General features: G+C 48.2%; 12 protein-coding genes across 12 annotated transcripts; 5 read left to right on the top strand and 7 right to left on the bottom strand.

Moving 5' to 3' along the window:
- Positions 1–181: 181 nt before the first annotated feature.
- FSUBG_3380 (carboxylesterase type B) lies at positions 182–2,013 on the top strand (the record flags this gene model as incomplete). Its single annotated transcript, XM_036681255.1, has 7 exons — positions 182–264; positions 457–745; positions 798–840; positions 893–1,015; positions 1,072–1,159; positions 1,206–1,311; positions 1,414–2,013. The coding sequence occupies 7 exons, from the start codon at positions 182–184 to the stop codon at positions 2,011–2,013; spliced, it is 1,332 nt and encodes a 443-aa protein (XP_036541032.1).
- A 668-nt stretch (positions 2,014–2,681) lies between these two features.
- Positions 2,682–4,341, top strand: FSUBG_3381 (uncharacterized protein; the record flags this gene model as incomplete). Its single annotated transcript, XM_036681256.1, has 4 exons — positions 2,682–2,980; positions 3,042–3,141; positions 3,807–4,073; positions 4,120–4,341. The coding sequence occupies 4 exons, from the start codon at positions 2,682–2,684 to the stop codon at positions 4,339–4,341; spliced, it is 888 nt and encodes a 295-aa protein (XP_036541033.1).
- Positions 4,342–5,259: 918 nt separating this feature from the next.
- Positions 5,260–6,669, top strand: FSUBG_3382 (uncharacterized protein; the record flags this gene model as incomplete). Its single annotated transcript, XM_036681257.1, has 1 exon — positions 5,260–6,669. One exon carries the CDS (start codon positions 5,260–5,262, stop codon positions 6,667–6,669), a length of 1,410 nt encoding a protein of 469 aa, XP_036541034.1.
- A 158-nt stretch (positions 6,670–6,827) lies between these two features.
- On the bottom strand, positions 6,828–8,070 carry FSUBG_3383 (MOSC domain protein; the record flags this gene model as incomplete). Its single annotated transcript, XM_036681258.1, has 3 exons — positions 6,828–6,856; positions 6,952–7,909; positions 7,957–8,070. The coding sequence occupies 3 exons, from the start codon at positions 8,068–8,070 to the stop codon at positions 6,828–6,830; spliced, it is 1,101 nt and encodes a 366-aa protein (XP_036541035.1).
- A 763-nt stretch (positions 8,071–8,833) lies between these two features.
- Positions 8,834–10,267, bottom strand: FSUBG_3384 (uncharacterized protein; the record flags this gene model as incomplete). The annotated part of the gene is made up of 1 exon (XM_036681259.1): positions 8,834–10,267. One exon carries the CDS (start codon positions 10,265–10,267, stop codon positions 8,834–8,836), a length of 1,434 nt encoding a protein of 477 aa, XP_036541036.1.
- Positions 10,268–12,353: 2,086 nt separating this feature from the next.
- FSUBG_3385 (uncharacterized protein) lies at positions 12,354–12,866 on the bottom strand (the record flags this gene model as incomplete). The annotated part of the gene is made up of 1 exon (XM_036681260.1): positions 12,354–12,866. The coding sequence occupies one exon, from the start codon at positions 12,864–12,866 to the stop codon at positions 12,354–12,356; it is 513 nt and encodes a 170-aa protein (XP_036541037.1).
- A 933-nt stretch (positions 12,867–13,799) lies between these two features.
- FSUBG_3386 (synaptic vesicle transporter SV2) lies at positions 13,800–15,560 on the bottom strand (the record flags this gene model as incomplete). Its single annotated transcript, XM_036681261.1, has 4 exons — positions 13,800–14,292; positions 14,370–15,209; positions 15,297–15,358; positions 15,411–15,560. 4 exons carry the CDS (start codon positions 15,558–15,560, stop codon positions 13,800–13,802), a joined length of 1,545 nt encoding a protein of 514 aa, XP_036541038.1.
- A 967-nt stretch (positions 15,561–16,527) lies between these two features.
- FSUBG_3387 (Rtm1p) lies at positions 16,528–17,450 on the bottom strand (the record flags this gene model as incomplete). The annotated part of the gene is made up of 2 exons (XM_036681262.1): positions 16,528–17,222; positions 17,282–17,450. 2 exons carry the CDS (start codon positions 17,448–17,450, stop codon positions 16,528–16,530), a joined length of 864 nt encoding a protein of 287 aa, XP_036541039.1.
- An 877-nt stretch (positions 17,451–18,327) lies between these two features.
- FSUBG_3388 (UPC2-like regulatory protein) lies at positions 18,328–19,722 on the top strand (the record flags this gene model as incomplete). Its single annotated transcript, XM_036681263.1, has 2 exons — positions 18,328–18,438; positions 18,514–19,722. 2 exons carry the CDS (start codon positions 18,328–18,330, stop codon positions 19,720–19,722), a joined length of 1,320 nt encoding a protein of 439 aa, XP_036541040.1.
- Positions 19,723–19,914: 192 nt separating this feature from the next.
- FSUBG_3389 (RTM1) lies at positions 19,915–20,889 on the bottom strand (the record flags this gene model as incomplete). Its single annotated transcript, XM_036681264.1, has 3 exons — positions 19,915–20,345; positions 20,401–20,649; positions 20,709–20,889. The coding sequence occupies 3 exons, from the start codon at positions 20,887–20,889 to the stop codon at positions 19,915–19,917; spliced, it is 861 nt and encodes a 286-aa protein (XP_036541041.1).
- A 1,838-nt stretch (positions 20,890–22,727) lies between these two features.
- Positions 22,728–24,043, bottom strand: FSUBG_3390 (methyltransferase; the record flags this gene model as incomplete). Its single annotated transcript, XM_036681266.1, has 5 exons — positions 22,728–22,770; positions 23,118–23,259; positions 23,312–23,654; positions 23,699–23,803; positions 23,852–24,043. The coding sequence occupies 5 exons, from the start codon at positions 24,041–24,043 to the stop codon at positions 22,728–22,730; spliced, it is 825 nt and encodes a 274-aa protein (XP_036541042.1).
- Positions 24,044–24,372: 329 nt separating this feature from the next.
- FSUBG_3391 (uncharacterized protein) lies at positions 24,373–25,014 on the top strand (the record flags this gene model as incomplete). Its single annotated transcript, XM_036681267.1, has 1 exon — positions 24,373–25,014. The coding sequence occupies one exon, from the start codon at positions 24,373–24,375 to the stop codon at positions 25,012–25,014; it is 642 nt and encodes a 213-aa protein (XP_036541043.1).
- Between the last annotated feature and the right edge of the window lie 82 nt (positions 25,015–25,096).

Below are 25,096 nucleotides of genomic sequence, written 5' to 3' on the forward strand. Positions count from 1 at the left end.
TCTCCGCATCATCTCGTGGGGTCGATAGTACGATCATGGCAAGCCGCATTATTGCACTTCTCCTCACTTTCCAGAGAGCTATCGCTTCTGAAGTTCCTATTGTAGATCTAGGCTATGCGGTTTACCAAGGATCTGTGCATGAGGTGAGAACGCACACCGTTGATGACGTGACACCGCTGACATGACTGGCGTGAAGGGATCTTCGTCCCTGTACAACTTCTCCAACATCAGGTATGGCGAGCCGCCGGTGGGTGATCTTCGATTGTACGTACCGCGCTACCCAAAATGAGTCTACTACCCTCAAGTGTCCTCTGCCGACTGACTTGGTAGCGCGAAACCTGTTGCTCCCAAAGGCCGTAACGTCACAATAGACAAAGGCGACGTTGGCCGTATTTGTCCCCAGGCGATGGCCGCTTGGGAAGTATACACTTAGTTTACATGACCAGACTTTCTAAGTGGCAAGATCTCAACTCTTACAGAAGACCAAAAGCAGGCCCTCAAAGAGCCCTCAGATCTGGAGATACCGAAAGACCCTAGGGAGACAGAAGATTGCCTCTTTCTCGACGTTGTCACACCCATTGAGACCTTCGAAAGTCCATTGAGGAAACTGGCACCGGTGGTATTCTGGCTTTCAGGAGGTGGATATACGACTGGCGAAAAGGGTTGGTTCGACCCCGTGGGGCTCATCAAGGCGAGCTACGCGTCGAGTTCGGAAGGCTTGGTCTTTGTTTCTGCAAACTATCGAGTATGTTATTGTCAGCTGGGTTCGAGGAGATCAGAAGGCTGAAGGCTCAAAGCTTGGTGCTCTTGGATGGCTTGCTGGCTCGAAACTCGACCGCGGTAAGGATGCGAAGCAACCCTGCGCTGTGATGTTAGCTGATGAACAGTTCAGAGACGATGGTAGCCAATGCGGCACTTTACGACCAGAGACTGGCACTTGAATGGATTCAAGAGAATATCCATCAGTTTGGTGGCGATCCAACTCGTGTGACCATCATGGGCAAGTCAGCTGGAGGTTCGTTCCTTTTCTAGCCCATATAAGCGAGCTTCAACACTGACTGGTCTTGACAGGCGCCAGTATTTATCACCACCTGACCGCTTTCGGAGGCAAAGATAAGAGAACAATCTTCCAGCGGGCAATCCCTCAGAGCACTGGCTGGTAAGCCACGCGAGGACCCATGCCATACTTGGCTGACGCACCTTAGGGTTCATATCGCCAATGACAAACTCGAGAATGATGTTATCGACAAATTCCTCGCTCTTGCAAAAGTCCCCGATCTGGAAGCGGCTAGGAAACTGTCAACTGAAGAGGTCTAAGAGGCTAACCGACTTCTGATCTCAAACTCTGATTGGGGAACAAGTACTACAGGTCCATTTGTGGATGGACTATACGTACCAGAAAACCCAGATAAGCTATTTGCAGAAGGGAGGCATATCCAGGATGTAGATCTGTTGATTGGCTTCAACGAAGATGAAGGACTGATCTTCACATCTCCTGAGGCAAACGACGATGTTGGGTACCGCAAGTTCCTGGAGTCGACATACTCGAATGCTAGTCCTGAGACACTTGACCACATCGAGACAAAGCTCTACCCACCAGTGTTTGACGGAAGCCACGGGTACACCAACCAAACAGGCCGTGCCTCTATCACCAAGGCCGAGTCAGAGTTCACCTGCAAGTACGGATTCCTACAGGCCGCGTATGGAAACAGAGCCAAGAGCTACCGCTTCAACGTCTACCCCGGTCTCCATGGTAGCGAGATGCACTATACGTTCTACAATGGCCCGGAAAGGAACCCGGAGGTCGATGAAGATATCGATGTTGGGTTTCAAGAGCTTCTGACGAGTTTTGCGGCGACCGGGAACGCGACTTCGCTGGCCATTCCTCAGGGGGCGCCGGTGTACGGGGAAGAGAGGCGTATGCTTTATATCGGTAACGAGGGCTTCGGTATCGCCACAGACGAGACTGTTCCAGAACGCTGCAAGTTCTGGCAGAGTGGGATTTATCTGTGAGTGTATCGTCGTCGTAGCCATCGTGCCAACGTTGGACTGTTGATGAGATGGTTTTGGCAGACATCTGCCATTGGCTGGCTTGGGCATCGGGGCTCGCGAAGGTCGGAGTGTGGAATTGGTTGTTGTTTGTGGTTGACAGCTTTCAACGGCGAGTTAGAAGAGATGGCATGGAAACAGGAAATCGGCAGCATCGGGAAAACTAAGGGTAGAAGAGGTATTCTTCCTCTGGTGCTGTTTTGTGTTCGGGGGTTTACATCTAAAGCCTGCTTGACACTGTTGTTCTCTGCTGTTCCTACTGGTCTAGGGGAGGAAGAAAGCTCAGGACCTTGATCCTAAATAAGAGAATGACTGAGGCAACTTAGCATAAGTTTAGGATATCTTTGTTAAACTGAGGAGACCTTTGCTAAGTTTAGAATACCTTTTGCTAATTTTCCTTTGGGGCCCTGTACCATGGTCTGATGTTTCTTGCTCCCCGAGGTTGGTCTGCGTTGCTTTATGGTCTATGGAGAGGCCCTTGAATCACTGGGTAGTGGGGCTGACAAGAGATGGATCATCTAATCGTCCACGAAGTCTTGCTGGCGGAGATCTCCCCCTCTGCGTCAACACCAACGCAAACTTCATCTTGACCAAACCTCACAAGCCTCCCCCGTGATGCAGCACCGCCCACGATGCCCTCCTCTCCGCATCAGTCTCTTCACCAACTGAGTGTAGAGAACTCTTGGTTTGCAACGCGCCCAATTTTGTGGACATCCAAACATCTCGATCTCCTGGGCGTTCGCTTCCAGCACTTTGATGGCCCCCTCCATGCACCACAGCCTCGTGGAGATGATGCTGCCGAGCTTGACGTACTCAGAGTTGGTTTCAATGTCATGCGCCTTGCCATGGTTCAGAGTACAGAAGACAAGATCAAATCTGCCCTTTATCTTCTTTGTACTCCAGGAAGCCCTCTTGAACCCAAGCCCGAGCAGTAAGTTGACTTTCATTCCCCTTGCCGGACATCGAAGAACTAACTTGGTTTATTTGAATAGGTCCATCGCGTACTTCTTCTACGCAGGACGCCCCGTTCATGTAGCATTATGCCACGTCCTTCATGTAGCCAAGCCGTCCCTCCATGCACAGCCCCCAGTCGTGGGTTGTACCTATTACCGTTGTCAGAGACTTCACGGGTCGATTGCGAGCCATAGGTCGATCAGTGACTGGATCCAAGCTGTATTTTCTCTTATAAGCTTGATCTTCTTCTTCCTTTCCTTGTCCTTCTTAAGGTCTATATTAAAGGCTCCCTATACTCTCCTTTCTTGCCAAATAACTTTAATAACCTTTAGAGGGATACCTAGGGCTATTACTATATAGGTAAGGCTATAGGTACTAAGAATAGTAAGCTAGATTAAAATATTACTGCTTATCTTATTATATTCCCTATTAGTACTATATCTAGTAACTTTAGTCTATATACTTTAGAGATTATTAAAGCTTTCTGCTATATAAAGCCTATAGCTTTTATTATTAATTTCCTATAGCTTAATAAGGAATTAGTTACTATATCTATAGGTATTATATATATAGGGTAAATCTATACTAATAACTAGTCTTATTAAAGCTACTATTTTAAAGATCTAGGGTTTTATAGTATTAAGCTAACCTTTTTTAGCTAATAGATTAGAGTATCTTATATACCTTTAAGGCTAGCTAAAGAGTTATCTTTTAGGTTTTCCTAATATTAGCCTTTAGCTATAGTAATTAGTTAGTTATTATGGTATAATGTCTAAGTTATTAGCTAGATGTGTTATTTACAGTTGCAGCTTATGGCTGAGAACTTAAATCAGCAGACAGAACTTAGTACCTATTACCGAGAATTCGAACGAGAGCGAAAGAGACAGTACACTGCTCGAACACGCCCCGGACGCGGAAAAAATCTCCCCGTCGAGAAGATCTGCAAGATCGTCTTACGCAGAGTCACCCCAGAGAACTGGGCGGAGGACCCCTACATCGTCTGTCTGCTGTTGTCGCTGGCACAAGCGCAATTGAGCAAACAGAAAGGACCAATGCCAAAATCTTTCCCTGTACGTTTATCCGCTCTGTCGCTGATAATTTACTGACTCTAAAAAGGTGCGACTCCTCGTGGCTGTTGACGGGGACAGGATGTTCGCCCATGTCTTCCAGGCTGAGATTGATGCTCGCATCCTCAAAGCGCTCCACGAGCCGAGATTCAACCTGGATGGAGTCACATGGCCACAGGTTAAACACACGAAAGTAGCCTTCGACCCTTGGCTGACCTTTCCGCATCGTATCGCGACGGAGATGCTCGGGTCTTACATGGAGCAGATGTAGCAAAAGGCTGTAGACGGAGTGTTGACATCTCAAGCCTAGGAGAGAGGGCATGAGGACGACGGGGAGGTTTCCTTGAAAATGTCAAGACCTAGGTATAGAGCGTGCCTCTCACGCTGGATACGAGTGCCCTTTGTGCCGATGGAAAAGGATACTTTAGTGTGAGTTTAATCGACCGTAATTAACCCTCAAACCTTGATCTACTATCGCCCTCTTCCACTGTGTCTCATCTGAACAACCATGAGCCAGCCTACGTTTGGAGAAATGAGGATGAAAATGTCTTCGTCATGCTGAACAGTTTAGCCAAGAGTGTTCCGTCTATGTTCTCGCCTCTTTTGTTCAGTCTGCGAAAAACATGTCCCTTTGAACCCAGCCAGAACAACTTGACAATGGTGCCGAATCAGTTCGATGAGCGGACAGCAAAGGCAAGTACTAATAGTCCTTGAACCCTAGTCGGTTGAAAACTCTCCTTCCCGCCCCTTGACCAGAGATGAAAGTTTAGGTGATATACTAACTTTTAGTCTCTTCCTTTTGCAAACTTTAAAGGGTTGATATCAAGAGAAGGTCTATCGGGTATCGACTAAGATTTGCAAAGCAGAAGCTTGTATTGTGAAAAGCAAAGCCGTGTACCAATCACCTGTCTGACCAGCCTAAAGTCTGAACTTGTGGTCGAGCAAGTTAGCCATACACTTGCCACTGGTAGTAAAGCAAATTCCTAACGTATAAACACAGTGTCAATGGTAACTGCTAACAGGCATCAAGGTTCCTAGCGCTTTTCGTTATTCTGTACGAAAGACCTCGGCTTTCCTTTCTTCCCTCGCATTCCCCCAAGCATTCACACCCTTCCGCTTACTTTCCAGCTGCATGAGCACTACACAACATCTGTCACACCAGTGCTACCTATCTCCATCCTCAAGCAGGATGGATCCCTTCAACGGCCTCCCTGCTGAGGTTCGTATCAAGATCCTTGGATCTATTCCTTCTTATGCAACCACCGCTCGATTGATCCGAGCCTCGCCGATCATGCTGACCCAGTATACAACTACCGAGTCGATTAACTTGCGAGAATACTTGTCGCAACTCTCCGGTACCGATGTACATGATCATGAGCTTCTCCAAGACGCTCTGGCGATCATCTACTTGGGCGAGAACTACGGCTTCGACGACTTCGACGACTTCGACGAAATCTGCGATCTTGCGCGCAAATGGGAAGCCAAGACTCTCCCATTACCTTTCCACCGGGGTGACAACGACTCGATCACAAAGCTCCGGCTTCTGTTTGAACGTATGAGCGAGTTCATCGACGACTACCTCAGCAAGGCAACGGCTCAGAATACTGTTGAGGCGTACCTTCAGCCCCCGCGCCTTACATATATCGATACCGTTGACTCGCAGCGCATCACTCTGCATGACTTGAACCTTCAAGAGCGCTCTCGTCTCTTTAAAGCGTTTATCAAGTTCGAGGTCCTCTGCAAGTTCAGCGGCCGAGTAGCCCACCACGCACTGACTACGGTTCGATCGCACCAAGCGCTCGAACTGAGCAGCTGGGAGAATGAGGCTTTGATGTGCGTATATGAATACATAAAAGCCTCCTATAGCGCAATGTTTGTCCAATGTACAGATACACAGACGTTCGAGGACTACAAGAAGCTTTGTTATCAGAGAAGGATCGAGCGCGAGGACTCATTCTTTGTCGAAACGATGTGTTACGATCCCCGATATCCCTTCCTTCGGGACAAGTTTCCCAAGTACGCAGCCGATTTCCCCAATGCACTACCTTGGTGTGGGTTTGATGTGTTGTCGCACCTGATGAAGGAGGCGAAGGGCAAACACGAACCCATGTGGATGGCGAAGATGTGTTCGAGGTATGATCAGAAGAGCTACGACTGGCATGAGCATATTGTTCGCAGAATCAAGGAGAAATCATATGTGGAGGACCGGAATCGTTCCGTACGATATCAGAGCCCCGAGGAAAAAGAAGCAATCCGAGTCAAGAGAGCGCATCGCACCATACACCAACAGAGAGCTTCGGTATTCTTCGACGACGCGAGATTGTGTCCTGGACAAGAAGCCCACTTCCCGACAGAAGAGGAGGTCAAGACAGAGGAGGCGAGACTGAAAGACGAACGCAAAATGAACACGAAGAAGCAATGGGATGAGTACTTTGACAAGAAAAGACCCAACCCTCCTCGGTACAAGTCCCCTCTAAGGAGATACGACCCGAATGATGATACCACGGCCAAAGAAATACTAGTAGATGGGGAGACTCATATCGGTATTTTGACCCCTCCGCCATTCTTTGCATTACTCAAGGGAAGACATCATGGATGAACTCGAAGACCGCACATATGTCTCGGGGCTTTACTAAGAGATCTCTCGAGAATATATGAAAAGCCTTTGAAGGATAAACAGCATGAAGATCAGTATCATAGCAGGAGAACTTAGGTCTATTAAAGATTGGATAAATTATCATAGCAATCCTTCAATTATCAATTTCCGCCCAATCTAGTGCCCATGCCTGAATTACTTTTTTTGTGAAACTCCGAACGTAGTTAAATGAGGCCAATCTACTCTGGTTAGTGCTGTCTATACATCTTGAGGTATGAGACTCACCAAATGTAGTTCTTTGAGAATTAATTCGCGTGACATCAACTCGCTGGCCAACCGTCAAAGACTTGCTCGTCGCATCACCATAACAAAAGCCATAGCGCCCAAAGACAGGACTCCATTTCGCTCCCTTGTCCACTCTTCGATCCTTGTTGAGTTTCTTCCAGACCGTACCGCGATCATCAGTAGCAGTCTTTCCAGTATTGTAGTCAACAGTGATACTCTGGCATCTGTAACAATTCGCTGTCAAGGGCATGCGTATTCCACCTGCAAAAGTGAGCTCGCCCCAGAAATCTTCGGCGAACGATTTGGAGGCGCCGCGGACAACGATGTTGGGACGGAATTTGGTAATGTCCATTGAGTAGCCTTCGTCAAGACGGGATGAAGCTTCGTTGTTGGACTCTTCGGTGACGACTAGGTAGTGGGCGAGATCGTTGAAGGCTAGACGCTCAGGTGGGTGAGACAAAGGAGGGAGAATGTTCTTGATACGCTCGGTGAAAGAGGCTTTCTTCAGAGCGTCTGAGCTGTGAGGAGCTAAGGAACCCAGGACGGCTCTTGACTCGTCTCCGATGTAGACAAGTCGGACTTCGTCACCAAGGCGGTCAGAGAACCATTGCGACAGCTCATCTCCCATGTCATAAGCCTGGGCCATGCTGTTATGCAGACTGGTTTCGATCGTCGTTCGACCTTGAACAGCAGGCTTCAGAGGGAACTCGACGCTGTCGTCGCCTGTATCTCCAGTCCACCTCACCGTGACCTGGCCCTTATCGTAGTCGACTGAAGCTGAAAAGAGAGCAAGCTTCAAATGATATCCGATCAACATTGTCTCATGGGAAACATTGCCGTTTTCATCTCGGTTGACCTTTTGCAGAGAAAAGGTCCTGTCTCCCTCGAAGCCATATGGACCGAGACGCGCTTTTTTCAGAGAAGTCCCTCGGATACCTTTGACGGGGTAGACATATAGCTTGGGGAATTTGTTAGCCGGAACTTCCTTTGTATGAGCTCACGTACTTGAGTGACTTCTAATCCAGTTTCCTGCGCCTTGCTACTGGACATAAGCAGGTAGAGACCTGCGAGGATAGCGAAGACGCTCAAAGCAATTGACAGAATAGTATAGTCATCCATTCTCTTTTACTGAAGTTTGACAGTTGAGAGGGGAAGTTGTCGATGGAGCGGAGGGGCATCCGCACACTGATATACAGAGTGTCTGCTTCCAGTAGCTTTTAGTGACACTCAATATGACGTGCCGCTGTTGAGAGCTAAACCACAACAGGTAAATTGATAGCCCACTGTTGACGAACTGTGGCTGCGCATTGGCTCGGTAGTCAATTGAACTAGGATGGAAAAGGTAAAGGGACCCGAGCCGTAGGTGCTCGCCCATTCGGAGTTCTCTCAACTCCACCAAAAAGGTCTTGAACACCGTGGAGACTGTCACACTTCAACAATCGCACCGCGTAATTGGTTTAGTGGTAAAATTCTCCGTTGCCATTCGAGCAGCGTCGGGGAGCAGGGTTCGATTCCCTGATATTCAAAAGCTGTAATAGCCTATCCACGATCTTTTTGTGGTGTTGTGAAATTTCTTTTTGCAATGGGTCGCCCACACAATGGTACCCGACTTGCAGACAGACGTTGTGGAACGGCACAGAAGGTGAAGCGATCTAATTGGGGCGAGTCAAGAACGCAATCTATATCTCATTTACTGGTTCGCAATTTGACATGCATTGATTGGTCTGGCTATCGCAAGAGTCTGACCAAGAGTATCACTTGGCACGACATCCATCGGGGAGCCAATTGCAGCGCATGGTATTAAATCATTGTATTTCTATAGAAGTTTACCAAAAGGAAAAGATTTGTAGTGAAAGTAATACATAATATCATATGACCAACTTTACAGTGAAGTCTCAAGCTCAAGATCCCTCTTGATGGCGGGCAGAACTGTACCGTCGTTCCAGTTCCAGATCAAACCGCTGTTGTGTCCAGCAAACACAGCACCGGTCCAGTAAGTGTTGCGGTATCCCTCAAGCGCAATGAAATCACGGTAAAAGCCCTGAGCAATGTCGTGTCCAGTGACGTGGAGGTAGTAAGGAGCATGATCCTCAAGCATAGGGAACGTACACTTCTCGGCAGCATCAGCAGGGGCACCACCAATACGAGCCAGAGTGGTGAGCTCCTTGCGCATAAGAGCCTTGGCGTCCTCGAGGGTGTAGTCGGTGTTGGGGAAGCCGGTGCCGATGAGAAAGTCGTCGGGTGAACCAGTTTGGAAGTAACCGTTGTTACCGGGGACGATGGGCACGTTGGCGGGGGTGAGAGCACCGACGTTCTGGAGACCGTTCTCCAGACCGGGGATGTGAGCGACACCGGCGACGTAACCGAAAGCAGCAAACTTGGTGATGAGCTTCCTCTCCTTCTCGCAGAGGTCGAACATCTTGGTGTTGGCGCGTGTCTGAGGCATGGCAACGACGAGCTTGCGGGCCCGGAGGGTGATGGTCTTGCCGTTCTGCTTGAAGGCGACAACAACGCCCTTACCGGCAGCGTTTCGTCGAACACTGACGACCTCGGAGTTGAGATAGATGCTGTTACCGAGCACCTTGGCAGCAGCTTCGTAAATGCTTCGGGTGTCGCCTGAGGCAGCAACGAGGAACTCGCTGGAAACACTCTGGAGAAGACCAGGGCCAAACTTCTTGATACCGTAGATGGTGGGGATGGCAGTGATGTTGCCGGGGTACCAGTTCAGCTGGCTGATGAGAGGAAGGATAGCGCTGAAGTTGTACTTTGCAGCGAACTCTCCGAAAGGCAGGAGGAGTTCCTGGGGAACAGGGTTGGGCATCAAATAACCTTGGTCGATCCAGGGATACTTGGGGAGGACGTTCTGAGCATAAGCCTGCATGGCAGCGGCCATAGCGTCCTGGGTAGCAGTAGCCTGAGCCTTGGACTGAGCAGGAATAGGAATGCCCAGAGTGAAGTCATACTGCTTGTTTGTGCTGGTGGTAGCAGAGAAGGGATTGTTCTTTGCAAGCGCAACACCAAGACGACCAATGTACTTCTGTACAGTCTTGGTGTTCTCAAAGAGCGTAACACCGATGTTGGTGGGTCGCTTGGTCACAGGGTTGATGTATGTCTGAGCATGGCCACCAATCTGGTTCTCCTTCTCGATAACAGCAACTCTCAAACCATCATCCTTGAGGTTGATGGCAGCATGAATACCAGAGGATCCACCGCCGATGACAGCAACATCAACGTCATACTTTGGTGCAGAGCCAGCAGGGACGACAATGGCGGAGGCACATGAGGCCAAAGCGAGGGCAGAGGTGTAGAACTTCATTGTGAAAAAGAGGGACCGAGGAGAAAGAGAGTGGCGCGTGGGTGAGGAGAGAGGAGTGAGATCATAGTGGTAGGGCAGCTCGGGCTTTTAACGACCGGTGAGAATAACCATGTTACACAGCACAAGCCATGGCGTATCTGAATAAGCTTTCTTGCTTAGGGTGCCGAAGGTTCCGTGCAGAGATTCCTCATCTTAGGATGCTCGATTTGGTGTTAATTTTGCCCGCAAGTCTTGGGACCCATGTTGTCGGCAGTTGGACCGTCAGCGCTCGATTATTGTAGCTAGTTTGGCGCTAGGTCTCAGAGAAGATGACCCTCAAAGCACGTTGGTTTGTGCGCAGGTAATCATCTGGCAAAGAAAGAGAAAAACTGTTTGTTTAGTCATTTAAACGATGATTTATTCTCTATTCAATGATTTTGAATCATGCCAGCATATTTTGCACTCGCATTTACCCAAACAACCTTGGCTGTTATGCCCTCGGCACTTGGTGTTGACATATTGGTAGTCGAACAAGGTTTAATTACGATCAAGCAATGCCACCTAAAAGCACCACCCGCCAAAGTCTATTTATGCCCCTAATCCGTCATCCCGCCTGGTTCCGAGCTTGTGGTTCACGATTAACCCCGGATTCGGTGTCTTGCGTCGACTTTTATCCACCAATGTCGCACCATTGGCGGCGCTGGTTAACCGCTAGTCGGTACGGAGTCCGGATGGCTAACGGATTCATCTACAGGTAGTAGTTTATATCAAACCTTCCCCTTTAATGACATTTTGATGTTGGAAGACCGAATCGGGACGTCGACTAGTTGTTTAACCTTCCGTATAAGCAAATGAATGTAACCCGGCGCCGATGACACGATGATTCAGCACTTATTCTTTCTTAACACGGAAACAGATTGATACCGAAAGCTTATGACGTCTCAACGAGACATATCAAGCCAACACATAAAAAATCCCAATCAACACGGAGTAAAGAACTAGTTTTTGCACAGGTATAGCACCCAGCCTAGATAACCAATCCCTATTGAAAAGTGCAAGATACCCGGGAGCGATCTTTTTCCGTCCCCAACTGTAAGAACAGTAAGAAGATCGCCAAATTTCATGAAGCTCATGACAGCCAGGATGGTAGCGATAGCGATATGGTTGTCGTGGAGTTGATGTGCTAGGATAAAAATGCCGAATGATATATCTCTCGCTGCCAGCATATATATAGGCGCGAAGCTGGCGGGATTGTCTGAAGATCTCAAGTCTGGAATGCCTTTGAGCTGGTATTGGTTTTGTGGGTTACAGAGGGCGAGGACTCCGCCAGCGAGACTAGTGAGGCCCATGGAGAAAATACAGAATTCGACGAACAAAGTGAACAAAGACATGATTCTAGATTCTTTGTCGTTTGTGAAATTGATGCGAATGTTCTGCTGAATGATTGAGTCTTGTGATATCTGCCATAGCAGGGGACGAGTTGTGTTGGACGTGTTTATGAAGTCTTCACTTTGGAGGATTCGTTCCGTTTTATCCGCTAAGCCTCAAGGCTGAGTCCAAAGGACCACTCCGCCACCGTTTGACACAAAACAACGATGAAATACTGGATTGAAATTGGTACAAGGCGGACTATAAGCCGATTGACTAGTTTTGTGTTTAATATTATACCCAACAAATAAGTCGTCCGGATGGAAAGGCAGTTTCCCAACACGTGTTTGACCAAAATCTCCATAGCGGTGTATTGCAGCTTCCAGGGCTGACTGACTACAGTACCTTTAGTAGCCGAGGTGTCCACCAAGCACAGCCCAGCGCACTAAGTTACCTGCACCCGCTAGATACCCCATGCCTTGTCATTTAGGGCGACATCAGATGACACAACGATCGGTTCCGTTTTTTGCCTAGGTACCATGAGAGCATGGCCTGACCTGTATTAAAATGCTAGCTACCCTTCAAGCAATTTATTTTAGCAAATTTCCCAACCAAAGACCGAAGACCGTGCAATAATAATTCATCGTGTCGCTGCAATGCACCCAAAACAACAAAAATGAAGTCGGTAGTGGATGTAGTCCATCACGATGTACCTGATACCACGTTTTGATAGCAACCTCTACCCCTGAAACTGAAAAAGATGTTCCAAATCGTCTTCTTTAAGGTTCTCCACCGCCATGTTGGCGATGTTGTCCCACATCAAGAGCTTGGTTTCAAGCGCAAATAGTTCCTTTTTCTGCTTCTCGACTTGAGTTTGCAGATTACCTCGTTTCTCGATCGCCTCCCGAGCATCCTTAATCATCTCCAGTCTCGCAACGTCCTTTGTCGCATTGGCCTTCCGAATCATGGCACTCGATAATATCTGGTGCGCACCTGTCATGGCCATTGTGGCATCCATGTAGGTCTCTAGCTTCTCAGTGCGTGCTTTTTCAGCGTCTTGGTACAGTTCCTCTGCTTTGTTGAGAGCGTCTCGGGACTTCTGAAAGATCTGCTCGACGTCATCGAGTTTCATTTCGGTGAATTTCTTGACATGCTCGCTCTTGCGGCGTTTCGCGTCGCTTGTTGCTGAGCCGGACGTAAGACTGCGTTTCGGGGAGTTGCGCTTCGATCGAGAGCTCGACTTTTCCGACATGGCTGAAGACATGATGCGTTGCTGGAGGTGATTGACGCCTTTGTTTGGATGTGTAGGCTTCAATGCATGGGTTGAAGTCCCTGCCTCTGATAACTGATACTGGGACTGAAGTTCTGTTAGTTGAGAAACGATGAAGGAGTGGTTTGGCTGGGGGACACACCGTCTGCAGGGGCTGAAAGTGAGTTGCAAAAGTTGGAAGGGGACGGTCGATGGGATAAGGGGTCATCAAGGAGGGAAGGATGCGATGCCAACGCGCTAAAGCCTGTGCCATGGAGAGAAGAGATGAATGAGCGCACACTTTGAGGGCGCAAGAAATGTGAAGGTGGATCGAATTCGTGGAAACAGCCGTGATTCGCAAAAATAGTGCATGAATGGACCACCTTATCACCAGAGGAAGCGCTATTTGTTTCCTGTGAAAATCCAGTCTTAAGATGAGACGTTGGAACGTTGTTATTAGTTTGTGATACTAAGCACGACATACTTAGGATGACCATTAGGCACCATGCGGCTCTTCAATCTCACTCGGCAATTGGTTACTGGCAATACTGCTTTATTTCTACGGAGAAGTAAGCTAAGGGATTCACTGTCACCTATCAAACCAGACACTGTCATGTTTCAATAACTGCCGACTACTTGTAAGTAGTGACGAGTCGTACTAGGCCTTTGATCATATCATTTCATTGCTTAACTCTAGAATACTTTCTCCTGGTCAGCTAAAGATAGAGAAGTAACCCTCATTGTGAGATTATAGCATTCATTTTCCTGTATTTCAATAGTCTTCTTTGTCGGTGTCAGTCACGACGCGCCTCCTCACCTGAGGAGTGACTTACCTGCATAGCACTCAGTTCCTGTTTTGCCATGATGAAGCTTGAAGCAGGCTGTTGCGTTTCTCATCACATCGTCAGGAGCTTGCGACACGAGGGTGGCAATGTTTTATGAGCTTCGGTGTCCATATGGTTCAAATGGGAACGAAGCCGAGACGCCTGCCATCGCAAGAAACAACGCAGCACAGACATACAGAGGAGCCGGTGTATCTGTGTTAGCTTCACTCGCGACAACAGCTGATACGATTCCCATCACTCGATTGCACGCGACAGCAATAGCACTTCCCGTAGCACGATGAGCACTCGGCAAGACCTCAGGGGTGTAGGCATAGAGAGTGCCGTAGTAGATGTTGATGCAGAATGCGATCAGACAGGTGAACGTGATGTCCTGCACAGAAGTCTTCACAGATGTGTAGGCGAAGAAGAAGGCCATACTTATCAAAGCGCCGATGACCATGGTATACTTGCGACCAAGCTTGGTGTTGCACATGAAGCCAGCGACAACGGGACCTGGGATACCGCTGATATTTGTCAGAGCATAGTTGCGCCAGATTTCGAACTTTGAGCGGTTGAAGACTGCGCCTCTGCTTGCCAGATACGACCTACGATAATGTTAGCGCCTTTTTAATGACACTGGGGGGGAGATGCTTCAAGTGCATGAATCAAGATGACAACTCACGGTAGGAAGACGTAGAACAGAGGATACGCAAGACCGATCAGTGTCCAGGACAGAAAGATGCTGGCAGTTGAGATGGTCATCTTCTTGGTGCCGAACAGACCTCGGATGTGGATCATCGTCTCGCTTATCGAGAACCGGTTCTTGCTGTGAGCTGTAGTTATAGTTCCGCAGGCAGCGAGATCCTGCAAAGTAAGAGAGCAAGTACGATTGTACTTGGTTGCTAGGTACTGGAATGTCTCAATGACTTCTTCCTCCTTTCCGACACCGAGGAGGTACTTGGGTGTTTCACGAAGTCTGATGACGGTGACTCGAAGAAGCGATAGGACGAAGACAAGGGCGCCGCCTGTGAACATGACATAGCGCCAACCCATGTTGTTCCCTTTCGTACAAGTCTCAACATCAACGCAGTTCCATCGATCGGGAACCATGAATCCCCAAGCGATGAAACCTGCAATAGCCTGCCCGAAACCCCACCAACATGCCATGAGGGTTAGAAGCCATTGCTTGTTGCTTGGAAGATACTCCAGAAAAACAGCTGTATCCATGACGAGGTTGCCGCCGGCGCCAAAACTAAGGAGCGCAACGAAAAACCCAAGGGATGGCCAGTTTGGCATTCCGCCAGCGATAATGCAGCTGACCGCACAGAGGAAGAGGGTGATGTTGAAGGCATATTTTCTCCCTATGATGTCGGCGCCAAAACCCCAGAAGAGAGCGCCTGTCAGCATGCCGACATATGCTGCGATGGTCATGGCGTTGGCATAGCCCTTTTCTCCGAATTCACGGAAGGACTGCGTTGCAATGATGGACTGGAAAAGAAGGATCATTGAATCAACAGCATAGCTTTAGAGAAATAATGGTCAGCTGTCAGCGGGTGTTTTAATTGGAAGGGTGATTGAAAGCAAGTCGTGCTTCTCCAAAAGATCATACCCAAAACCGTTCAAGAAGAATAACTTGAGGTGATATGGCGTCCAACCAATTTCGTCAATAGCCTGGTTCGAGTCAGCTTCTCATTGTTCGTGGTAGTTTGGTGATGATTCTCACGTCGTTGACGAGTCTCATTTTCTGATTGAAAGCAGGGTCCAGATCTTGCAAGTCAAGGAGATCCTGCTGAGTGCCAACCTTGACATCGACAGTCCCATAGTTGGGTCCATTCTGCTCCTCCACATCCTGACTCTTTTTCACAGAAGACATTATTGTGAACTTGGCTGAAGAACTGAATAATTAAGAAGAGGTATGATAAAAAGCGCAAGACGATGATGAGAAAAGAAAGTCGCGTGGGCTTTATCTCAGAGACCCGATGATCCTGGACGAATAGAGCATGGTCAGTGTTGAGTTACAGGCAGGTAACCTTCCGGAAACCTGCTAATTCCATGCCTCTAGCTACATTAAGATCGTACCAAGACATGATTATGTCCAATGACAGACGAGAAATTAATCACGCGCCGAGAACGCCAATGCTTGTGTGGCCATGGCATTTTCGGGAATCGTCACGTTTTATTATCGGGGGATCAATTGCTTTGGGGAGCACGTGGGCGTTGAACAATTTCGGCGAATTGAGTTTGCAAGTTTACATACAATTCTGATCTTGCTTGGTCTGGAAATGAGGTATCATAATCTGGGTTGTCTCCGATAGCCGATGGCCCGCGGGTACTCCGTAAGCTCAATGGCTATTCCAGAGTTGAAAGAGGGGTTGCAGCAAGATCGACATCGCCTGCAAATGGGGTTGCGTCAATTGAACTTTTACATTCAATATGGCTAGGGGAGGAAAGAAAGCATCGGACCTTGATCATAAGTGACGAGAAGACTTAGGTAATTTAGTACAAGTTTAGGATAAGTTTAGTGTAGCTTTAGGATACCCTTTGCCAAGTTTATTCTGACATTCTATATCTAGGTCCGATGTTTTCTTGCTCCCCGGTATGGTAAGATCTCACCAGATACGACCTCTCCTATGTTACACCCAGCCAGAGTTGAGGTGTCTCTACTATTGCATCTGAGATCTCATAATGTACGACCGTCGCTTGTTCGCCATACAGTCACGGACGGGGAGCATCGGTGAGTGTTCTAAGTGTACTAATTAATGGCATTCGTTCTATGTAATGGGAAAACATAATTCATACGCTAAAAATTAAACCAGTCTATCCGTCGCATGCTTTTACCTTTACTTCCTGTGTCGGTACTCCTCGGGGCTCTCATAAGAAGAGAGCTCCCTGTCCTCGATATCTGCCGGCTTGGTCTCCTTCTGCAAATGCTTAACATACCAAATCATGAAAATAAGCATAACCAGGACCATCAGAATGGCATCGAAGATATATAAGTAGAACTCATGAGAGATCAAGTATCCGTCATTCCCTTGGAGGTACTCCACCACCCTGAAGATACTTCGGACAAGAATAAGGAAACTCGTGGCATAAAGGACGTAGAGGTATCTCGCCCAGGGTGCGTCGCCTCGTCGTGACTCGTGTGTCGGGGATTTGAGTAGCCGGGTATGGAAGAGGATCGAGGTGACGACGAAGAAGCCAAAGACGACAATTTGGACGAATAGACCGGCAATGATGATCTTCTCGCCCAGATTGTAGAGATCCAAGGTACCAGCTGACTGAATACCTCCGCCGCCGGCCTGTAGACTGAATGCGACAACGTCACCGGTGACGAAAATGCGTGTCACCCACTTGACGGGTATAAGAGATAGGTGAGCAGCTCCGACGGTCCGAATCAGGCGACCGAGGATCATGTAAATCGAGGCGGCGAAAAGTGCGGGTGCGACGAGGATGGGAATGGCTTGTAGCACAAAGGCACCAACAGAGAGCTTGTCAAAGTGACTCCATATTCTTCCAGCATATCCGATAGTCTCGACTGAAGAAAAGATTAGTTAGCGATGTCGACAGGATAGTCTAGAGAATCAGTAGACATACAAAAACCCCCAATGACGAAAGGCGTAAAGTAATAAGCGCGAACTCGAATCAATCGCCAAGTATGTAGCACCGAAAGAACAGCGAAAACAACGGTGCTGACAACTGCTGCTGGGAGAGAAGGATCATAGCGATAAAGCTTGAAGTCGAAGCCTGAGTCGGCGGAGGACATGGTGAGGAGAAAGGAAAGGAAAGTAAACGGTTTAGAGATTAAAGACCCAATGGATGGAGATTCATGTCAGGAAGGGAGCGCTCTAAAACTATATACATACCAAAAGCTGGGGACACTAGGCTATGGCGAGCCGCAGTAGGCTTGCGCGGAATGCATGAGTAGGGGGGCGCGTATCGGGAACGAGCTTAACGAGGTCGGAGAATAAACGAGAGCGAATTCATCCTTGGCCACTTTTGACAGGGCTGAGTCTCAATTCAGCGGATCTGGCTTGTATCTCCGAAAATACCTTTCATGGATAAAACGAAATAACTGTTGACTATCTCTTTGTTATCTGATATGGATTCATATCGCTGCCCAGGCGTATTTGCCAATGCCGTATCATCTTTTGCTCCTGAGACTGGGAGGGGGATATCTTTTTCGTATTACGATTGAGTTTTAACACGATTCACTTCAAAGAGTCAGATCTCCTTTGAAACTTAATTTATGCGATTCATTCTTTGCGCTTCGGCCTCGGAAATGTCATGGCTGAGGAGAAGCGGACTTGATGTGTTCGGTGCTTCCTGGTAGTAACCATTCTTGGTCAAGTCAGTGGAGCAGTCTCACCTTGGTCTCCAATCAGCAGAAATTTCATGAGCTAGGCACCTCGTTCAAGTCCTCGTCTTCGTTTAGGTCTCGTTCAAACCTCGTTCAAGGCCAAGCTTGATCTTCAATCTCGGCTCTGTACAGTGATCGTACAGTACCTTCGTTCCATCCTTCACCAACAGATTTTTCTTTTTCCCCTTCGTTTACCTACACAAACGATATCCGAAATCTTAATCTGAACTGGGCAATCTCGTTCAGCTCCCAGACTTGCCTCGCTGTGCTCTTATTGGTCGCCATGGACGCCGAGGTTCATGACGTCGTTACTGTGAGGAGTGGATCGAAGCCCAGAAGGCCACACAAGAAAGCAAAGACAGGCTGTCTTGACTGCAGAAGACGGCGCGTCAAGGTGCGTGCCTGCCTGCGTGGCTTGAATGTGGCGGTGCCACTGTCAATCCAATTCTGGAACTGATTGATGCTGCAGTGCACTGAGGAGCGGCCAGAATGCCGTGCTTGTCGTCGTCGCGGAGTTGAATGTGAATACCCTTCACTTCAAGGCATAGTATTCCCATCACCATCTACACAGCATGGCGACGAAACGTCTCCAGAGTCGACTTCGTCACAGCCACCGAGGCAGACTCAAATGCAGAGGATCGCACCAGTTCCAGGTCTGGTCTCAAATGCTTATCAGTCAGTTCTTGGGGTACAGCAACACGACAGACCAACCATCACTTACGGAACGGAGGACATGGCTCTGCTTCACCATTGGACAGTCTCTACCAGTCTTGATGTTTACAAGAACTCGGCTTTATCGGTTATCTCCCAGGTCATATTCCCCAAGATCGCATTTGAGTGTCCGTTCGTGATGCAAGCTCTGCTAGGCGTGACTGCACTCCACATCGCGTATCTTGAGCCCCAACAGAGGCTGAGATATACGGCAGAAGCAGCGCGTTACCACAGCAAGGGTCTACAGGGTTTCAACGAAGCCATTTCGCAGTCGAAGGAGGAGATTGCCGACGGTCTATTCGTCTGGTCGTCGCTCAACCTTCTGTACGTTTTTGCGGCTTCAGGTCGACTGGGAGAGGAGTTCTGGGACGAGTCTACCGGGGGCGGTCGTAAAGATCGTATCTTGGGGGCGGGATGGATTCCCATGCTTCGGGGTATCCAGGTAGTACTAATGCCTTATTTCGAAGTCCTGGCGGCGGGTCAATTGAGGGAGGTCCTGAATATTGGCAATTGGGACGATATCGACCCTGATTTGATAGAGGATCCCGACGACAAGCGCTTCCGTCGCTTGAGGGAAATCTGGGAGCATAATCCAGATGCATCAACTTATGAAGACATTCTGTACGTTCTTAGGAGGATCAGGATGTTCATGGCACAGTTTTCAACCATGGATGCCGAACCCGCTGGAAGTCCGGTTACCAACAGGGCCTGGCAGGGGGCTTTCTTGTTCGTGCCTTTTGCATCAGAGCGGTACTTTTCTCTGTTGCATCAGAGACAACCTCCGGCACTCATTTTATATGCTTTTTACGGTGCCTTGCTGCACTCCCTCAATGATTCTTGGTTTATGGAGGGTTGGGGATACGACATTGTAGGGGTAGTGCATGACTTGCTTGGCTCTTATTGGGAACATTGGATATCATGGCCACTTGCAGTAGTTGGTCTAAAAGCAGGAGATATGGAGAATTGAGCCGTCGGTGTCAATGTTACAATAGTAATGATTTGATGATATAAAACTAAGCCACAAGTACTCTAGTCTAATTCTTCCAACCTGGTTTATCTCGTTGTCCTTCATGATATGCTCTAATACACTCTGTGTCCCTCTCAAAGTGGTCTCTGGTTGATACAACTATCCTTCTCCAGACCAAAATTCTCACCATGTCTAAACCTCGGTAAATGCATGCATGCTGTAGCTTTTACCAGCACCCCTTCCGTTCAAGATCTCGGTGATCTCAGATGGATGGAACCAGTTGAACAAGACCATGACAAAGAACATGAGACAGGCATCAAAAATATAGATGTATATCTCGTGTTTTAGTAGAAACCCGTCGAAGCCCTGCAGATATTCGACGGCTCTGAAGAGAGATCGCACCATGATGAGGAAACTTCCGACGTACAGAGCAAGCATGTGCTTCTGCCAAGGAAGACCGCTTGAGGAGCGGGCAGTCGGGTTAGCGCTGATTGCACGATGAAAGGCGATCGCAATAACAATGAAAACGCCGAAGAAGATGAGTTGGACGAAGAGACCGCCGATGATGATTTTAGCTCCGGCTTTGAGAGCCTCGATTGTGCCAGACGACTGATAGCCACCACCTTGATCGACTAATTAGCATCTGAATGGTTAGGCGATAAGGATCCAATGACTTACCTCCTGCCTGCAGGATAAATGACAAGACATCTCCAGTAACAAAGATCTTGGTCATCCACTTCTTGGAGATCAAAACGCGGCCCTCGCCGTCTATCATCAGAACAATTCTACCAAGCTCCATATAAATCGTTGCAGCATAAAGCGCAGGGGCGACGAGGAGGAGAATGCTTTGTATGATATAAGGGCCGAGGGTCCAATTGGGACTCTCGTTGCCAGACTTTGCTCGAGCGGCGTATCCAACAACCTGGACTTAAGAAGGGGCAAGATGTTAGACTCAGCGGTGCGGTTGAGAAAGCAGAGAAACTTACAGAAACCACCAATTGTCAATGGAATCACGAACCAAGATCGTCCTCGAACAAGTTGCCATGAATGGAGGAGGGTCGTGGCTAGAAAGAGGATGGTGAAAATGACAGCACCAGCCACTGTTGGGTCATAATGATAGAGTTTGAACTCCTCTGCTCCATCGGTAGCACGTGTAAACAGGTTCATTTTCGAAGACGGGATTTCCAATTACAAAAGTAGAAAAGTAAAGATTGAAGTTATGAAAATGCGTAAAAGAACGACGTCAAAGGAAAGAAGATGTGATGAGAATGAAAAGGAACTGGTAAAGTAAGGTTAATAAATGATAGTCTGAATTGAAGTGATGATCTAGGACGTCGAAAGTCTTTATACTGAGCTTGACACTAAGACTGTCAGAGAATTTAAGGGAGACAAAAGCACTGCCATGCGGCCAAGCCGGAGGACAAATTAAGGGTATCCATTCACTGATCACCCACTAGACGATGAGCGAGTCTGCCTTACCGGGCTTTAATTATTATTAGACTTAAGAGTATCCTAAACGAGTAAACGAAGAATTCCTTAATCAATGCAGGGTCAAACGGTCGATTGACCCTGAATCGTTAGTGCGGCGGCCGGCGAAACTTCGATGTTATGTTTGGACGCGGTCTGTGTCATGCTCGTTAAACCTCGTTTAACCTCGCTCTCATAACGATAGCCGCCGGCTCCCCTGACTAAATGTCTCTCAAGCCACTTGAGACCTTTTGCTGCCACTCAGCGTGATCGAAACATGGGGTGATGGAATGATCTATCGGGTCCCTTGACTCGATCTTGATAACGACCCCTTCAAGTCCACTCAGTTATATAGCCACACGCCGGCAAGCAACGAGAACTCGGGAATTTAGCGCCGAGCAAAGTCGCTGCTTCTCGCCCTGAACGATGCAAAACACTGAGGCCCGTTTTCTCAACAGCCCTGCATCCTCTGTCCATACTGAGGGGGCTTCTCCGATTGACACATCCCAGCTTTTTAGGAGACCGACGAGGGTTTCGCATACAAAGTCACGCAAAGGCTGCCAGCAATGCAAGAAGAGAAAGGTCAAAGTCAGTATTTGACTTGGCAACCGACATAGCATATTCTGACATGGCAGTAGTGCGATGAGCAGCGACCTGCGTGCTTCAACTGCAGTAGATTACAAGAAGAGTGCAGATATTTACCACCTCCACCAAAGAAGACGTATGTCAGGAGATCGGGCTCTCCCAAGCCGGCGATAAGCAACACTGGCAGTATCAACCTCAGGGATCTTGAATTATTTCACACATACACGACTTCAACGTACTCAACCCTATCAATATTTCCGGCACTGCAAGACTTTTGGAGGATAACAGTTCCGCGGTTGGCGATACATAACAGCTACTTGATGGGCGAGGTACTTGCGCTGGCAGCATTGCACCTTGCTTATCACAGGCCCGACCAGCGGCACGAACATCTTGCAACAGCCCTGACTCTTCATCAGGAATCTTCGCAGCAAGCAATGGGGCTCTTGAAGGGCTTGAATCCTGAGAATGCTGACGGCCTGTTCATATTTTCTTCTCTAACTATTGTCATCGGTATGGCTCCCGTATCCTCATTCAGCCCAGCCTTGTATACTAATGGTGAACAGCAATGGCTACGCCAAAACGGTCGCAGCAAGATTGGATACCAGCAGGCGAAGGCGATTTTGAAGATTGGATATATCTCATCCAAGGTACAGCTAAGCTTCAAACAACCTTTGAACAAGAGTGCTCAGAAAGCTGCTTGGCAGCTTTGTTCTCATTCAGCCGCCAAAGATGGGCGTTACACAGTGTCTTTAATCCTTCCTACGACCAAAGGGACGAGGTACTTTGCCAACTAGAAGAGAGAATACGAAGCTGTGTTCCAGAGGGCGAGAAGTTGAATGTTTTGGTCGAGAGGATTGACAGTTTGCGATCTGCAGCTTGTGACACTCCCAACTGGGAGAGCACTGATTTGTTCTTTTGGCTATACGCAGGAATCGATGGCTTTTTACCTCTCGTCAAAGCACGGGATCAGGAGGCTTGGGTGGTGCTGGCCCACTTCTGTCTTATGGTTAGGAGAGCAGAGACACAGTGGTGGTTGAAAGGGTGGGCGGATTGTATGATGAGAAAGATTCACTTGCACCTTGATGAAGAGCATAAATCTTGGATTTTGAGACTTTCAGAGGAGATGGGATGGATCCCGCCAGCAACTCAATGGTTAAAATGACTTTTAAGAATAATAATATTTTCACCTGCCAAACGTTTTATAGCCTTATGGTTTTGTGGTGTTCTTTCATGGTTTGAAAGCCCTGTCTCCTGGCCAAGACCTCTACTTCATAGCATATATCTTGAAGGATCCTCCAACTCCAATGTCAGCGTTGCATTATATTCAGTTTATCAGATCTTACATACCGGCCCATTCGTTGAGATCTTGTCCCTTGAGATCAACAGTCATGTTCTCTGGAACAGAGCAGCATCCGCTTGCTGCAGCATCAGATGACGCATCAAGGTATACATTCAGGTCACTGTCCGTATCAGTGATGAGAATATCTACATATCCATCAGGTCAGCTGAAGCTACTCATAAGTATAGAACTACTCACCAGTGAAACCTGCACGTTTCAGGTACTCTTCATACTCCACGACTTGGCTTGCTCCAGCGATACATCCGACGTAAAGTGCCATGCTGTTTCTGATGCCATCGGAAAGTGGCTTCTTCGCCAAGATATCGGATATGGCGACTCGTCCTCCGGGCTTGAGTAGACGGTGCATTTCGTTGAAAGCTTTTTGTTTCTCATCATGAGGTACCAGATTGACTACACAGTTGGAGATGATGCAATCGGCGATATTATCTTCCAAGGCTATATCGGTGATGCGAGACTCAATGAATTCAACGTTTTTCATAGATCTGTCTTCCTTGAGCTTTCTGGCTTTGGCAAGCATGTTCTACTCCGAGTCAGAATTGAGGACAGTTTAATCATACTACTCACCTTGTTCATGTCAACACCAATAGCCTTACCCGTTGGGCCGACTTTACTGGAGGAGAGGAAGACATCTAGTCCAGCACCGCTTCCCAGATCGACGACGATCTCGCCCTAAAAGTGTCAGCGCTATCTACTGCATCATGCAGACACGGGACCTACTTCCTTCAGCGAAGCAATGGCCAAAGGCGTGCCGCAGCTGAGCCCCAAGTTTGCATCTTTGGGGATAGAGTCGAGGTCCTCGTTTGAATAGCCAAAGGCTTTCGCGACATTGGTGCTGTACGTTGCGTTGGACCCTTTTGCTGCACTTCCGTATCGCTCACCAATTTGGGTATAAATATCTTGATTATTCATGGCATCAGGTCTTTTATTCCTTGACGGTATTTCGAAGGATTGAAAAAATGAAACTTGGAGGAAAGTCTTCGGTATGAGAGACCAAGCCTGCCCTTTATAAGGTCGGTCAACACGCTGTCAGTTGGAGTACCCAGGAGGTTTGATGATTCAGCAAGATTGATCCAATCAAAGATATCAGAGGCGGCATTAATCGTGCCAGAAGAGGAAATTCTTCGATATGTCACCGTGTATAACCGCTTGGGGCAATGAATCGATATGTCACCACGATAAACCGCCACCTCTACAGTTAGCCAGAATCATTCTCTGAGATACGTTCCCTGTTTTGCATCATGAAATCCCCAGACAAAACCCCAAACGTGACAAAATGGACGCTGAACCCCAACCCCACTCGGGTGCGCGATAATCAACGTCGTCATCGCGCGCGTGTCAAAGCCCGAACTGAGTCTCTTGCGGCTCAGTTGAGTGCGATGCAGCAAGAGTTGCAAGCGGCACAGGCGCGCATCCATGAGCTTGAATCTTTTATTACTGCAAATCGATCCTCGTTTGTCTCTGAGCAAGGCGAGCTTCCAGTCGGGCTTGGGGCATCCCATAGTGGCTGTGATGAACCGACGTGCTGTCGTCCCATCCTCACAACCCTCGATGAGCGTTCGAGACCACAGAATCTGGATAAAAATGCTGTCGCATCATTTTTCGAGATACCATCAACTAATTTACTCGCGTCTACTATGTTTTCTACGGTTCAGCATTACGATAAGGACGATCAACTACCCCCAGTCGCGGCTGGTGAATCAACAACCCTCTGTCGATTGGCGTATGAAATGATCGAACAGCACAATATAACTGGCGTCGAGTCATTTGACATAGAAAATTGCCTCCGACCAGGCTTCAGGCGCGCAGCAAGAATGGGAGAAGGATGTAGGGTCGAGACTACGATTCTGTACGCGTTGATTGATCGCATCAGCCCTGTCTGAACAACGCTCTGCTTGGAGATGGGGAATGAGTTCGGGTACTTGAGCTAAAATTTGCGACTCTCTCCGCACCAATAGCTATTCC

Source organism: Fusarium subglutinans, assembly GCF_013396075.1.
Source record: "Fusarium subglutinans strain NRRL 66333 chromosome Unknown NRRL66333_c0000029, whole genome shotgun sequence".
Lineage (NCBI taxonomy): Eukaryota > Fungi > Ascomycota > Sordariomycetes > Hypocreales > Nectriaceae > Fusarium > Fusarium subglutinans.